We start from the raw sequence: 13,149 nt of genomic DNA, 5'->3' as shown, positions 1-13,149 counted from the left end.
GTTACCTGCCACTTGCCACAAACATTCACTCCCTCTACCACCGACGCACAGTAATAGCAGTGTGTACCATCTGCAAGATGCACTGCAGGAATTCACCAAGGCTCCTTCGGTAGCACCTTCCAAACGCACGACCACTACCATCTAGAAGGATAAGGGCAGCAGATAGATGGGAACACCATTACCTGGAAGCTGCCCTCCAAGTCACTCACCATCCTGACTTGGAAATATATCGCCGTTCCTTCACTGTCGCTGGGTCAAAATCCTGGAACTACCTTCCTAACAGCGCTGTGGGTGTACCTACATCACATGGGCTGCAGCGGTTCAAGAAGGCAGCTCACCACCACCTTCTCAAGGGCAACTAGGAATGGGCAATAAATGCTGGCCCAGCCAGCGAAGCCCACATCCCGTGAATGAATGAATAAAAAAAAAACACATACTTTTCACAAATGAACTCTTGTGAACATGAAGTGAGTGAATACAAAATATGTCAGAGAAAAGAGAATTAATATGATGAAACATTTCAAAGAAATGCAACCAAGGAAAAGAAGCTTCTTCAGTGATGCAGTGCATGTATGCAAGGAAGAGCTGAGCTGCATGTTACAGAAGACCTTGTGTTGGATTCCTACTCTGACCTTAACCAGGGTGGTATTTAAGCTATACTATTCGCTTCTCTGTCCTTGGTCTAGGGAGGGGAGATCGATCATAAATCATCAAAATTCAGTGAATCTTGCTGGGAAGTGAGGATTTATGACTGTCCTTCGATGGTTGAATACTCAACTGACACTACTTAGACTAATGCTGGAGAATGCCTGCTGTATTTGTAACTATATCTAGTATCAGTCAGCACCTTCAGGAGAGGAGAAACTGACAAAATGTTAAAAATGTCCACACACCACTGTCCAGGCTATGTCATCTGCCTGTACAGCATTGTCTCGATTGTGGTACCTGTACCTGGTTTGCTTCTGTGCATACAACATTCTCCATACTGGAGTGTCTCTGCCTCTTACCATTGTGCAGATACTAATTTCACTAACCGTTTCAGTGTTGTCAAATTCGTAGACATTGAGAAGACAGTTCTATTTATCGTGCATGTTCGCAATGTTGAAACTTATAGTAATCATTAGATTTCTTACCTCACTGGATAAGGATGATGCACAATAGCCAAAGCTTTATTCTGCTCTAACTGGTGCTCTGCCTGATCCTTTGAGAACTTGATGGGATTATGTAAAGGGAGCTCCAGCTGATGCTGGACAGAAAGGGCTCTGTTCCCCAGAAATGAAATTGCTTACTTTGAGAAGAACCGTTTTTTTTTTCCGCAAGGTGGAGAGCAAGGCAAGAGACCATCAATATTGAAAAGAGGAGAGAAAATAAGATAAATAAGAAAATAATGACTAAATGAGTCCAGGTTTTGTTTTTAAAAATGCGTAGATTATCCAAACAGAATAAATTTGAGAGGCAATTCTTCAGGTCCTGGGAAAGAAGGCATTAGAGTGAGAAGTAATACATGATTTCAACATTTTGTAAGAGGAAGAAGACATTTTGGAGGAAAGCAAAAAAAGCAATGATTGGAAGACTGACCACAATCATGTCAATCCCTCCTTAATAATATATAAGGAGGTTATAACTATCCAAAAAGATTGAACAGCTTGGGGCTCTTTTGTAGAAAAGATAAGGCTTAGAGGTGATTAGTTAGGAATCTTTAAAATGAAGAAGAGGATTTGAAAGGGTCGACATAAAGAAGATGATTCCACTTGGAGGGGATTCAAAAATCACTGGCCATAAACATAAGATAGTCACTAATAAATCGAAAAGGGAATTCCAGGGAGACCCTCTGCACCCAAAGAGTGTTGAGAGTATGGAATATACAATGACAAGGAATCAAATAGCATAGACGCATTTAAGGGGAATATAGATAAGCATATGATGGAAACAAATAGAAAACTCTGCTGTTGGGTTATGTGAAGGAAGGTGGTAGGTGGCTCATGTAGAGCATATAAGTCAGCATAGACAGAGGGCCAAATGACCTTTTTCTGTGCTGCAGGCCTCTTGTAACTTGATGTAAAAGCTATTGTTCTTTTGTTTTGCTGTTTTCGCATTATTAAGAGCAACTTGCAACTTTGTGGCTAAGCAATTTACTGAACTTTTGTCATTTTTATAGAACTGGAGGCTAAGGACGTGTGCAATTGGCTGCGGGCAGCAGGATTTCCTCAGTATGCACAGCTCTATGAAGGTGGGTGTGGCCTTTGTGCCTTATTTATTTATTGGTTTAATTTCTTTTTTGAAAAGAATGTGGGAGGAGAGGCCAATCAGGAAACTCTGGCTGTAGGACTCTGAGAAATTTGTTTTAAATCTGCCATGTGCAGATACAATTTGGGATGCAGACTTGATTTTGTTTTGCCCCTAAATTAGTTGTAAACAAGATCTTTCTCTTTGGCAGTCTTTCTTTTATTTTTCCCCAAGAGAAATTTCCTCAAGATGAACACAAGTAAAGTATTTATTTGAATTTTGTTCACAAGGCCTTCAGGTAATTGTGGATGAGGAAGATGATTTAACCCCTCTTACTTTTTCCATCCAAACACTTGCTAACACAATTCCCCCTGGCCCTCATCCACTGCTCCTTTTAGCAGCGATTCGAAGATTTTTGCCTCCATTTGGAACATTATCCCACATGTTGATTTACACTGTTTGTGAAGAAGAGTTTCCTGATAATCCCTAAAGTTACATTTTACTAGTTTGAACAGTGTCCTTTTGTTCTGTTTCACAATTTAATTTAGAATAATATTCTGGCTTAACCTTTTATATACTGTTAACAATCTTGGATAACTTTTATAGGAACAGCTCTTAGACACCTTCTTCCTATGCTGAAAATCCCATGTTTCTCCATTCTCATACTGGACTTCTAATGGAATTGGAGTAGCATTTTGGGAATTTCCTCAAGATTGACCACTCGAACTTTGGAATCTGCAAAAACCCTAGAAAGCTGTGCAAACGGGGTTTCTGATTTTCCGCTGAAGTTATGGCAACTGATTGGGAAGTCCGCTGCATTAGCCTTCATATGGATTTTTGTGAAAAGCATGTTGTAAATCTAGGTACACGTTGTAGGGTTTCCTACAGTCCACTTTGGTTACTTCCTATAACAAGTTGAGGATACTTGTTGGGCAGGATCTTTCTCTTCCGAATCCATCTTGACTTCTATTTTGGCATTTTGCCAGCCTTACTGCTACTTCCGCAATGTCAATCATGACCCAAACCTTATTTGCTGTAATAAAAACAGAAAATGCTGGAAAAATTCAGCAGACCTCGCAGCATCTGTGGAGATAAAAAAACAGACTTAACGTTTCGAATCCATGTGACTCCTCTTAGCTTCATTTCTCTCTCCACAGATGCTGCCAGACCTGGGGAGTTTTTCCAGCGTTTTCTGTTTTTATTTCAGATTTCCAGCATTCTGCAGCATTTTGCTTTTATCTTATTTGCTGTAACCTGACTGAAACCTGGAAGCTAAGCACCTTTCACTGAACTCTGCAGCCATCTGTTCCCAGTGCCAAAGGGGATGTTGCCAGAAAGTCTTTGTGCACCCAGGGGAGGAGCCAGAACTTCCTCCTTCTGTTTACCACCCAGACTAAGGTCTCCTGGGTGGCACTGGAGGACCTTGGGGCAGCTCTGATCTGCAGTTCTTGCAATCACTATTCTCTGTAACAATTGTGTACCTCCTCTTTAAGAGGCACAGCCTGCATCTCTTAAGTGGCTTTTGAGACACTTGATTTCCTGTTCCCACCACTCACTGCACCCCCCCCCCCGCCCCCACCAAACTACCTGCACTCCCCAAAAAGGTGTGTCCCATTGTATTAAGATCACAGTACTAGTATCACTTGGGCACAGGGGCCACCTGAACAGGCCCATCTGCCCCATGTTCTCATTTTTGGAATTTATAACTTGTCAGTAAAACTGTCTGAGTTTACAGAAGTTTAATTTTTACATCTACTTTCACTTTAAATGTTTATTATCCACTGCAATGGAGCTTCCTGTTTTAAAGTTCTGTACAAAACCTCCCTAAATGAATACCTTGTATATTCAATTAAAGTAAAACTTTTAAGTGCCAATAAAAGTTTGACCATAACTTTAAATGACCCTGGGAGGGTCGGTAGGGAACAATTACTGGAAGTAGAGCATATTGGGCAGTGATCTTCAGCCAAATCACCTCTTCATTAATTAATTTTCACCTTCAGGCTAACAGCTTGAGCTTCGCTGAAAGCATATATTACTGCTTCCTTTGGGAAAATTGATCGCATCCCAGAAAAATCTCAAACTTTGCCTGGCGTTGTTGTGATTCCTGTGAATAAATTTCCTCTTTGAACTGACTTGGAGTCACTGTAGGGAGCACTGAAAGCTCTGAAATTATGTTTTGTTTACATTGGCCTTTGGTTTTCCTCATTTCCCATCATTCCCTGCCATACAGAATGATCTTATATTGTTTATAGTTCTGCTCTGATGCTGTACCTTAGAATTCTGATACTATTCCCTCAGCTCATCGACCTTAGCTGAGCCTACACCTGCAATGCACCGTGCCTTTAGTCACCATAGCACTAAAAGAGGCTGGTTTAGGTGGTTTCAGTGTTACCAGTGCAGTCATGATTTTCTCTTTTATTTACCACTTTTATATCATCTTAGAATTTGAATGATAGTTCTATAACTGACTGATCCCACAATATGCAGCTCTGTGCAACCAACTGACTGACATTAGCTCTGTCATATAAACAGAAATGCTGGAGATACTCAACAGGTCAGGCAGCATCTGTGGAGAGAAACTGAGTTAACGTTTCTGTTTCTCTCCACAGATGCTGCCCGACCTTCTGAGTATTCACATCATTTTCTGTTTTTGTTTTAGATTTGCAGTGTCTGCAGTACTTTGCTTGACTCACTTCATCATAACAGTACTCTGTCGCGTGTTCTTCAATGTTTCTGTAACCTGTAACATTCATTCGGGGTAATTTCATGACTTTGCATCACACTTAGCAGAAATGAATATTGGATCTTTAGGTGTAGGTGTGGATGATTTTCTGACCATTTATTTATGCAGTTGGAAGATCATGCATAGCCTCCGTGTCTAGATTTTCAATATTGCCTCCCAATATAAGACATTCTCTTGTGGGGGTGCAAATTTGGAAAATTGTCACCATTATCTGGGTTTAAATATGAAAGACGGCCACTTAGACGAGCTGCCGGAAGGTTTCTGGTGATGATGGAACTGTATCCTGGTGTGGTTCAGCACTTGAAGAAAGGGCAAAATAAAGGCAAAAAATTCTGGACACATTCAGCAGATCAGGTAGAAATTGTGAAGGAAAGACAAAGGTTGGGTTAATGTTTCAGATCTGCGATCTTTCATTAGAATCTGGAGATAAAAGTTGGTATGAGAAAAAATATGATTAATTTTCAGCGATACACAGATATATTAATTTGTTTGTTTTCTTGCGTTATAGACTCCCAGTTCCCTATCGACATTGCAGCTGTCAAGAAGGATCACTATTTTCTCGACAATGATTCTGTGAAATCTCTATGCAGGTAGCTTTTTTTTTATTGATCCTTTTTAATTTTGTCCCCACCCCTTTCCCTCAAGGTGCTAACTCTTGCTTTGGTATGTTTCCAGGAGTGTAGTTAATTGGGGACAGTCATGTTCAGATTTGACTAATTGCCAATCATGAGCTGGCTTGGCTGGATTACAGGGAAATAATATCCAGATCATTCAGAGCCAGTAATGCCTGTTTGACTCAGGACAGCAATAGCGAAGAAAAGTCATATTGGATTCAAGAAGTTAGCTGTCTCTCCTTCCACAGATGCCGCCAGACCTGCTGAGTTTTTCCAGCACTTTCTGTTTTTAGAGTAACTTGTCTGGGTCAATAAGTGAATATCGGAATTGACATCAGTAACTGAGCACCTAGAGCTATGCACAGATTGCTCTTGGGGCATTGTTATGAGACCTTCTGCTGCAGATAGCTCTAGAGCTCCCATATGTCTCAGGGTGGGTGAAGCTTTGCAAAGTCAACTGTCACATTAACATACCAGTGTGGTAGATGATTTCTCCATCTGCAGCAGATGGTCCCCAGAGTACTTGATGCGCTCTTCTTTAAAAACTGAGAGACTTGATCCATGGGCCCTTCAGCTGCAGGGTGTTATCTCCTGGTCCTCTGGTCATCAATGCCTTCACCCTTAGGATCCAACCCCCCCAGGTGCTCCTGCTCAATTGAGCACAATGGATCACCTAATGCACTCCCATCTGGTGTAGATGTGCTTAGAACAGGTAATTAGGAGTTTATAGAGTGAGTATGCTGCAAATTGTTGGCTAGGCCAGGTAAAGTGGGTCTGGTTTTTCTTCCTTTTCTGATGCATCTAGAGGAGGAAATGAGGAAGTTAGGTTAGACTTGGTTGAGGAACAGTGTTCACATGTGACTTTCAGCTCTAATGATGTGGTGGGATGGATTTCACAATATAATTTGCTGACAGCTTATGTACAAAGCAAAACGTAATCAGGAACTTGTAATTTGCAGCTGCTCTAGCACTTCCCAATTTCTACCCTTGTGTATGACCTCCTTCCTCAGTATCAGCAGAGCTTCCTCCTCATTGGAGAAGGGAGGGCAGAAATTTGTTCTCTTTCTGGTATTATGGCTTGTCTTCCACATCACAAGAACGAGAAAAGCGAGAATGACCTTTGATCATCATGAGATGGCAGTAATCCTCAGCTGTTGTCCAACTCCTGTCATAGCTGCATTGAGGTATATCCGCCATGTAGTTAAATTCTGACTGACACCTTTAGTAGGATGATTTTAACATAAGGCTTTGAATAAAGGAGCACTTCCAGGTGAAAGTTAGAGCATGGTGCTGCCTCCAGTGTATTGAGGGGAAGCACTTCAACAAAATGGTGGGTGCAGATCACTAATTCTTATTCCAAGTATGCTCTAGAAAGATGTGTCTAACTCCTCTTACATTGCCTGTCCTGGTCAGGTCATTAAATTATTTCATGCACTGAGTTGTTGGGGTGGTTGACTGCCCTGGCCATTTCCTGCTGCTGAATTGCTCTCCTGTGAGTCATTGATGTTACATTACCAAACCTTGCTTCTACCCTTTGTCTAAGTTCATGCAAAAGGACTTCTATAACTTTCATTGGTGAATCTAAAGTCCAAGGGCCCTCCTCCAAACTCAAATACTCTTGAAATGATTGTGTCTTCAAAATTGTATTTATATTTTCCTGGCAGAGTTGTGCCAATGATCAGCCCTATGGGGCTGTGCCAGCGAAAATCACAAGCTCCTGACTGATTTTAATTTTCTGGGCTCGGGCTCGTTTGCATTTGTTTAGTGGGCTCCTCGTGGTATACTCATTGCCCTAGTATGGGGCTGCAATTAAAACAAAAAAGATTTTTTTTTTGAATAATGAGTAGGTGCCTGTAACCAATCCTTTGTGGCTTTTGCCCAATTAAAATCACTTGCATCAGATCATAATATCATTGGTCTCGGTTTACATGCATTGGTGAGGCACCTGCTTGTCTTCAGCCGAGACTCAGCCACTTATTTGAAGTGCTAAGTTGAAATGATGGTCAGTTGGAATGGGGTGGTATACTGACTCAATCATTGACTGGGTTTCTCGCATCATTAACTGAGCCAACCCAATTTTTCTTCCATTTATTTAACGGAATGAGTACCAGGCAGGCTCTTGTTTGACATGTGATGCTCCCAGCCTAACTTTTGCTTCTACACCCATTCCAGATAATAATTAATGCCCAGGCAGTAAAGACTAGAATCTACCCCTGTCTCTACAACATGAATCACCCTGTCCATATAGTCCTTAGATTGTAATTCCTATATTGTAACAGAAGTAAACATTGTGCACGTCATTGATGATGCTTTTAGTTTCCATGGGATAATTTACAATTTTTATTCATCTGGTATCTCTTAGTTGTTGCTTGTGTGTCCAGAAGACTACATTTTGAACTTTAACTAAACATAACTCACTTCCTGCAATGTGCTGTGGTATTTTGTCATGTGAGGCATTTTCTGTGGTGCTGTTGCAGTCAGCAAGAGCTTCATGTTAATTATTTCAAAACCAAGTATCATCCACTTTTTATAGTGATCTCGTGTTTCAAAGTTTATTCAAGGCTAGTCTCAACCCCATCCTTTCCAAGTCTGATTGACTCAAAAAGGAAAAAAACTGATTAATGGTCACCAGTGCTTGTGTGTGACTCTGTTGAGAAGTAATCTGTTCTTCGCCTATCTTCCCCTTGAGATTTTGGAAATATCTGTTAGGTGCAGGAGCACTTAAACTTGTGTTTCAAAGAGTTGATATAGCCATCAGTACTGTGATGAATTGGAGATCATCCTTCTCATCATTTGATAAAACCCTAGGGTTAACTCTGTGCTCTTGACTGGCAGCTTCACCAGTCAGGAGCGCATATGGAATGTTGGTGTGTGCTTTAGGCAATTTGCTGGCCGTTTTAATGGTCAGAAAATCATGTGCAGTATGTGCTCCATTTTCTGTTATTTTCTAATGGTTCTCTGCCAGAAGTGTGAAGTGATAAATGATTCTTCATGGGGTCAATATTTTGATGGGGCTCACTCTAGCAGTGGAGCAAAATTCTCACCTACCCAAAGCAAAGGCCACATGCTGTGCCTCAGATCCCTGAGCTGGGGTCATTTACATGGGCACAGTGTGCTACCTGCATTTGTAAGGTGCACCTACTTCTGTGGTGCCCAATCCAGACCACTGAGGAATTTTGGAGTGGCCAAATTCTATCCTCTGATGGGAAGGCCCAGACAAAGATATTGGTTTTGCCTTTGTAAGTTCTGAGGCCTTTCCAATGAACGCAGTGGGGCTCCTCCCAGCTCTTAGCTGCTGATAGTTCCACTGATGCTTTATAAGGGCATATTGGATGGAATTCCTGAGTTTGCCAGGGAACTTCTCCAGAGACCCTCCTTTACTATGGGAGGGAGGTGGATGGCAAAATTACTGAGGATGTAATTTGTGAGGTGAAGTCCCAGTAGAACCAATTCCATCCAGAACTGTAGCTTCTGTCAGGCGATCTGCTACACTGCACACTCTGGCACCAGATCAGAATGTTGGTGGTGTTTGAACTACTCACTGAGCGAGGTGCAATCTTTGAGGCAAGCAGCTGAGTTTTAGCTGTGGACCCTGCAACAATGCAATTATGATAAATGATCTACTTCTGAAATGTTAACTTGTCCCTTCTCTCCACAAATACTGCCTCGTAAACTGTGTTCCCAGCACTTTCTGTATTTGACACCTTTAAACAGAAAGTAGCACATTGCTTATCATGCCTTCCAGGTTTGCCATTATCAGTTCTCCAGAATTTTAAAATTATTTGTAGTCGGTTGTTAAGAGACGCGTCAACCAATATGATCCTGAGTTAACCCTAGGGTTTTATATCCTGAAGTCCGAGGATTTTTCACAACTCTTGAGAGAAGTGTTTTTGGGCTTTTTTTGGTGCATTTGCTGAGATTTCTCATCCGTCTATCACCAGTATCAAATTAAATAAAATAATGTTTGGGGGGAAGTTGAGATGAGGTGGGGAGGAGGAGAACAATAAATGAGTAAATAATGAGAAAGAGTAATTTTTAGGGAGATTTAGTTTTAATATGAGACCAACTAATGTAAATAAAGGTCAGGGTTGGGAGTATCAAAAGCGGGGCAGCCTGTGCAGGCACATAAGAATATGGTTGGCTGGGGATAGAGATGGAAACTGTAAGAGAAACAGTCCTTAGTAAAGTTTGTATTCTGTTTCTGAGAACATAGAGATGTTCAGGATATTCAGCCCCCCTAAGCAAAGTTAAAATCAACATTTGATTTCTACTTTCCAGTGGGGTTTTCCCCAGTAAATGTGTCATTCACTTTATCCACCAGAAATTAAATTTTGAAAGTAAACTTGACAGACTCCTGCAATATTGAGGAAAGAATATTCATAGTATTAGAGAATACGGACGGTTGAAGGGGTAAACGCGATGCCTAGTTTCATGCTGTGTGATGCAGGGAGAAAAGGTACTAAGTTTGATCCTTCGTCTGTGCAGAGTTATCTGATCTCAGGAGTGCCAGAATTGCTCCTTGGCTAGACAGGGACCAGCACACCTCCAGTTCATGTTTCTGATCAGCAAGTCATGATGGGAAGTGAATGCCAGGTATAGTCAGTAGGTTTTAGCTGTGATGGACCTTAAGAGTGATCCATCAATAAAGATTGGGGATTTGAACAAGGTACTGGGGGGCACCCTATACCTGTGGAATTGTACAACAGCGTATGTCAACACCATCAGGAGAGAAGGGAAGAAATTTAAGTGGGGGAGTATGGGAAGTATCATGCAGGAGATGCCTGAGTGTTACAGGAGTGAGGCTGCTGAATGACATCACATCTTTATCCTGCAAAAAAGTCCCAATTTAAAGAGGTTTCGCAGCTGAGATCTTACTGTGAGTTACTTCTGTAAATCAGTCATGTGGATAAAACATCGTAGCTTTAATTTGATTTTGTTTCTCCTCAGGCGGCTGATGATCTTGAATAAATATGCCTCTATAAAGCTTGATGTCAACACTAACAGGAAGTTGGTAAGCACCCTTGGAGAATTGTATTTATTTCTAGCAACTACTTTCCTACAGTGCTTTTACGGTCAAAGGCTTAGCTACCAGTTCCAAAGCTGTTTTAGCACATGAGGAAACATCTTTTTCTTCATTGTTTTGGCATGATTTGGAATAGCTGCATTGGCTAATATTTTTTTTAAAAAAGGATAGTTTTGACAATCAAACTGATGGGAACAGAGTCTAGTGTGATGTAGCTATGTCCAAGATAGAATCTGTAGCGGAATTAGTCATAAGAGCTTAGAGATCAACTGTTCTGTTCTATGGGTACACACAATCCTGATCTACCCCCTGGGCCTAGTACTAGTATAAGAGGCTCCCTGCTCCACCTCCTGAGTTCTGTACCAGTACAGAGAGTTGCTGTTCCATCATTAATTCTGTACCAGGATAAAGGTGCCCCCGCCCCCACCCCCACCCCTGCATCTGGATTTTGTACCAATACAGACACACTGACCTGGATTTTCATCCTTGAGGCGGGTAGTGGGAGTCGGAAAATTCCTGGCTCAGTCCGCCTGCCTTGGGAGAAATTGTCCGCAAAGGTGCGTTCTACATTGTCAAGGGCCGGGTGTGGGCTGGAGTGAGACCAGCCAACCTTGGAAGAAGTTTGGAAGCAGCCACAGGCTGCTGTGTGTGGAGGCAGGCTGTTGAGGCCCGCTTTGGTGCAGTGGAACTTCGTCCCAATTAAAATAAGAACACAAAGGCCCTCCAGCCTTCGCCCCTCACACCCTCTCACCCCCTCACACTCCCCATGCCTCATGCCACTTCATGCCCCCACCCACCTATGGCCCCTCATGTCATCTATGCCAAGCTCTGCCATTCCATCAGCCTCCCATGACCCTCATTACACCCTCAAACCTCATTATGTATGTTTGGCTGAGAGCCCAGACAACCATTAGAATACTAAAACACCCGCTGCGGAGGGAAAACATTGTTTGATTGACAGCTCAGGCTCTCTGATCTCTGCTGTCAATTTCATAATGTTTGTTTCCATGAGTTAAATGGTTTCAAGGGTTTGTTTTTTGTTATTTATACTTTAGAAGGTCTGGTTGACACTTTTATTAGCTTGTGGTGAAATAACTTTTTGTCAGCCAAGGAGAAAGTTTTGAATGAATTACTTTTTTTCCAAAGTTTTTTTAATCACACATACCACTAAACACTATATGGTTCATTGGTTCTAGGTAGTGTATAGTGGATCAGTGGTCATGGATAGGGGGCATGAGGGGCCATTGAAGTGGGTGGAAGGGCAGAGCTTAGTATAGAGGGCAAAAGAAGGAGCTATTGAACTTAGCTTTTAAAAAGTCCTCTCATGCAGATAAGGGCTCATGACTCCTCTGAGGGCCTGTGAACCACGACTCTTTATAACTTGGCCTGACTCCATGAAAATTGCAGAGGAGTAGGAGATATCGACCCCTGCAATGGAGCTGGTCAGGTCGAGAGTGCCGGATGCAGGCTTTTAACAGGAATTAGCCTGCACACTTTTAAAGGCACTCCTGAAATTAAAAAGCCAGGGCATGGGGTTGGGAATCCCTGAATTGGGACAAGGCCACCATTTTAAAGGGCTCCCGAATCATTCCGATTTGGTGAAAATCCAGATCACACTGTCCACCTGCAGATCATAAAGAATTCCTCCATCCAGAGTATTACATGGTACAGAAATTCCCTGTTCAACGCTAGCTTTGACATGTAGTGTAATTGTCAACTGTGTAGCCTAATGTATGCTTTTTGCCACTGGTGGAGGACCTGAAAGTGGGATAAGATATTTGGAAGGCTTGCTGTTAGTTTTATTGTCCCTCTTCTGCAGCCTTAATCAAATCTTCCTTTAGCTTGCTGGGATGCTTTCAACATTAGCACGCAGCATCCTAAGAGCTCTCTAGGTGCCTCAGTAGCCTGCTTTAACAGTGAGTTGATAAGAAGATGGCACTGCTGTGCCAGGCAGTGGGTTGAGACACAGGAAAACCTCATAGGGGTGTGAAGTGTAATGACATGAAAATAGGAGGAAGGTGTTGTTTTAACTGAGGCTTCTCTTTATTCATGGTGTAATGGTAGTCTGGGGGAGGGGGAATTCTGCTCTCTGGTTTGAAAAGTTTTTTTGGCAGCTCAGGAAAGGGGGAGGTGAATGACTTTAGCAGCTGTATTGAGGGCTTGTGGTTGTTTCCTACATGTGGCTCCAAGTAAGCAATATTGAAAAAAGAGGTGGGGTGCAGAATAGCAAAGTAATGAATATAACCGCCATCACTAACTTCAAATGAGTAACAATATTCTGCAACACCTATATTACCAAAAAAAAGCCATTTTTAATTCTGAGAAAAAAATAACATTTATTTAGTCCTTATGACCTCAGGATGTCCTAAAGAGTTTCATAGCCAATGAAGTACAAAAAAATTAAAAACAGCAGATTTTCTGTACTGTACTAGTCTGTCCCTTAAGCCAGTTAGCATAAAATGGAACTCTGGGATCATTGGTGCCAGATTTTTCAGGGAGTACTTTACACCTGTTACTATTAGAGGAAATCTGTGTGCAAAGGC

The 13,149-nt window shown here is 41.9% G+C and overlaps 1 protein-coding gene across 3 annotated transcripts in view; it reads left to right on the top strand.

Moving 5' to 3' along the window:
- LOC144683859 (stAR-related lipid transfer protein 13-like) overlaps positions 1-13,149 on the top strand; it is a 109,306-nt gene that overhangs the window by 55,398 nt on the left and 40,759 nt on the right. For all 3 annotated transcript variants that reach the window (XM_078547369.1, XM_078547368.1, XM_078547370.1), the window contains exons 2-4: positions 2,159-2,230; positions 5,478-5,559; positions 10,531-10,594. In XM_078547369.1, the coding sequence (XP_078403495.1) occupies positions 2,159-2,230; positions 5,478-5,559; positions 10,531-10,594 (218 nt within the window). The remainder of the gene's footprint in view (positions 1-2,158; positions 2,231-5,477; positions 5,560-10,530; positions 10,595-13,149) is intronic.

This window comes from Cetorhinus maximus, chromosome 8 (genome assembly GCF_964194155.1).
Source record: "Cetorhinus maximus chromosome 8, sCetMax3.hap1.1, whole genome shotgun sequence".
Classification (NCBI taxonomy): Eukaryota; Metazoa; Chordata; class Chondrichthyes; order Lamniformes; family Cetorhinidae; genus Cetorhinus; species Cetorhinus maximus.
This window is presented reverse-complemented; position numbering and strand designations above follow the sequence as displayed.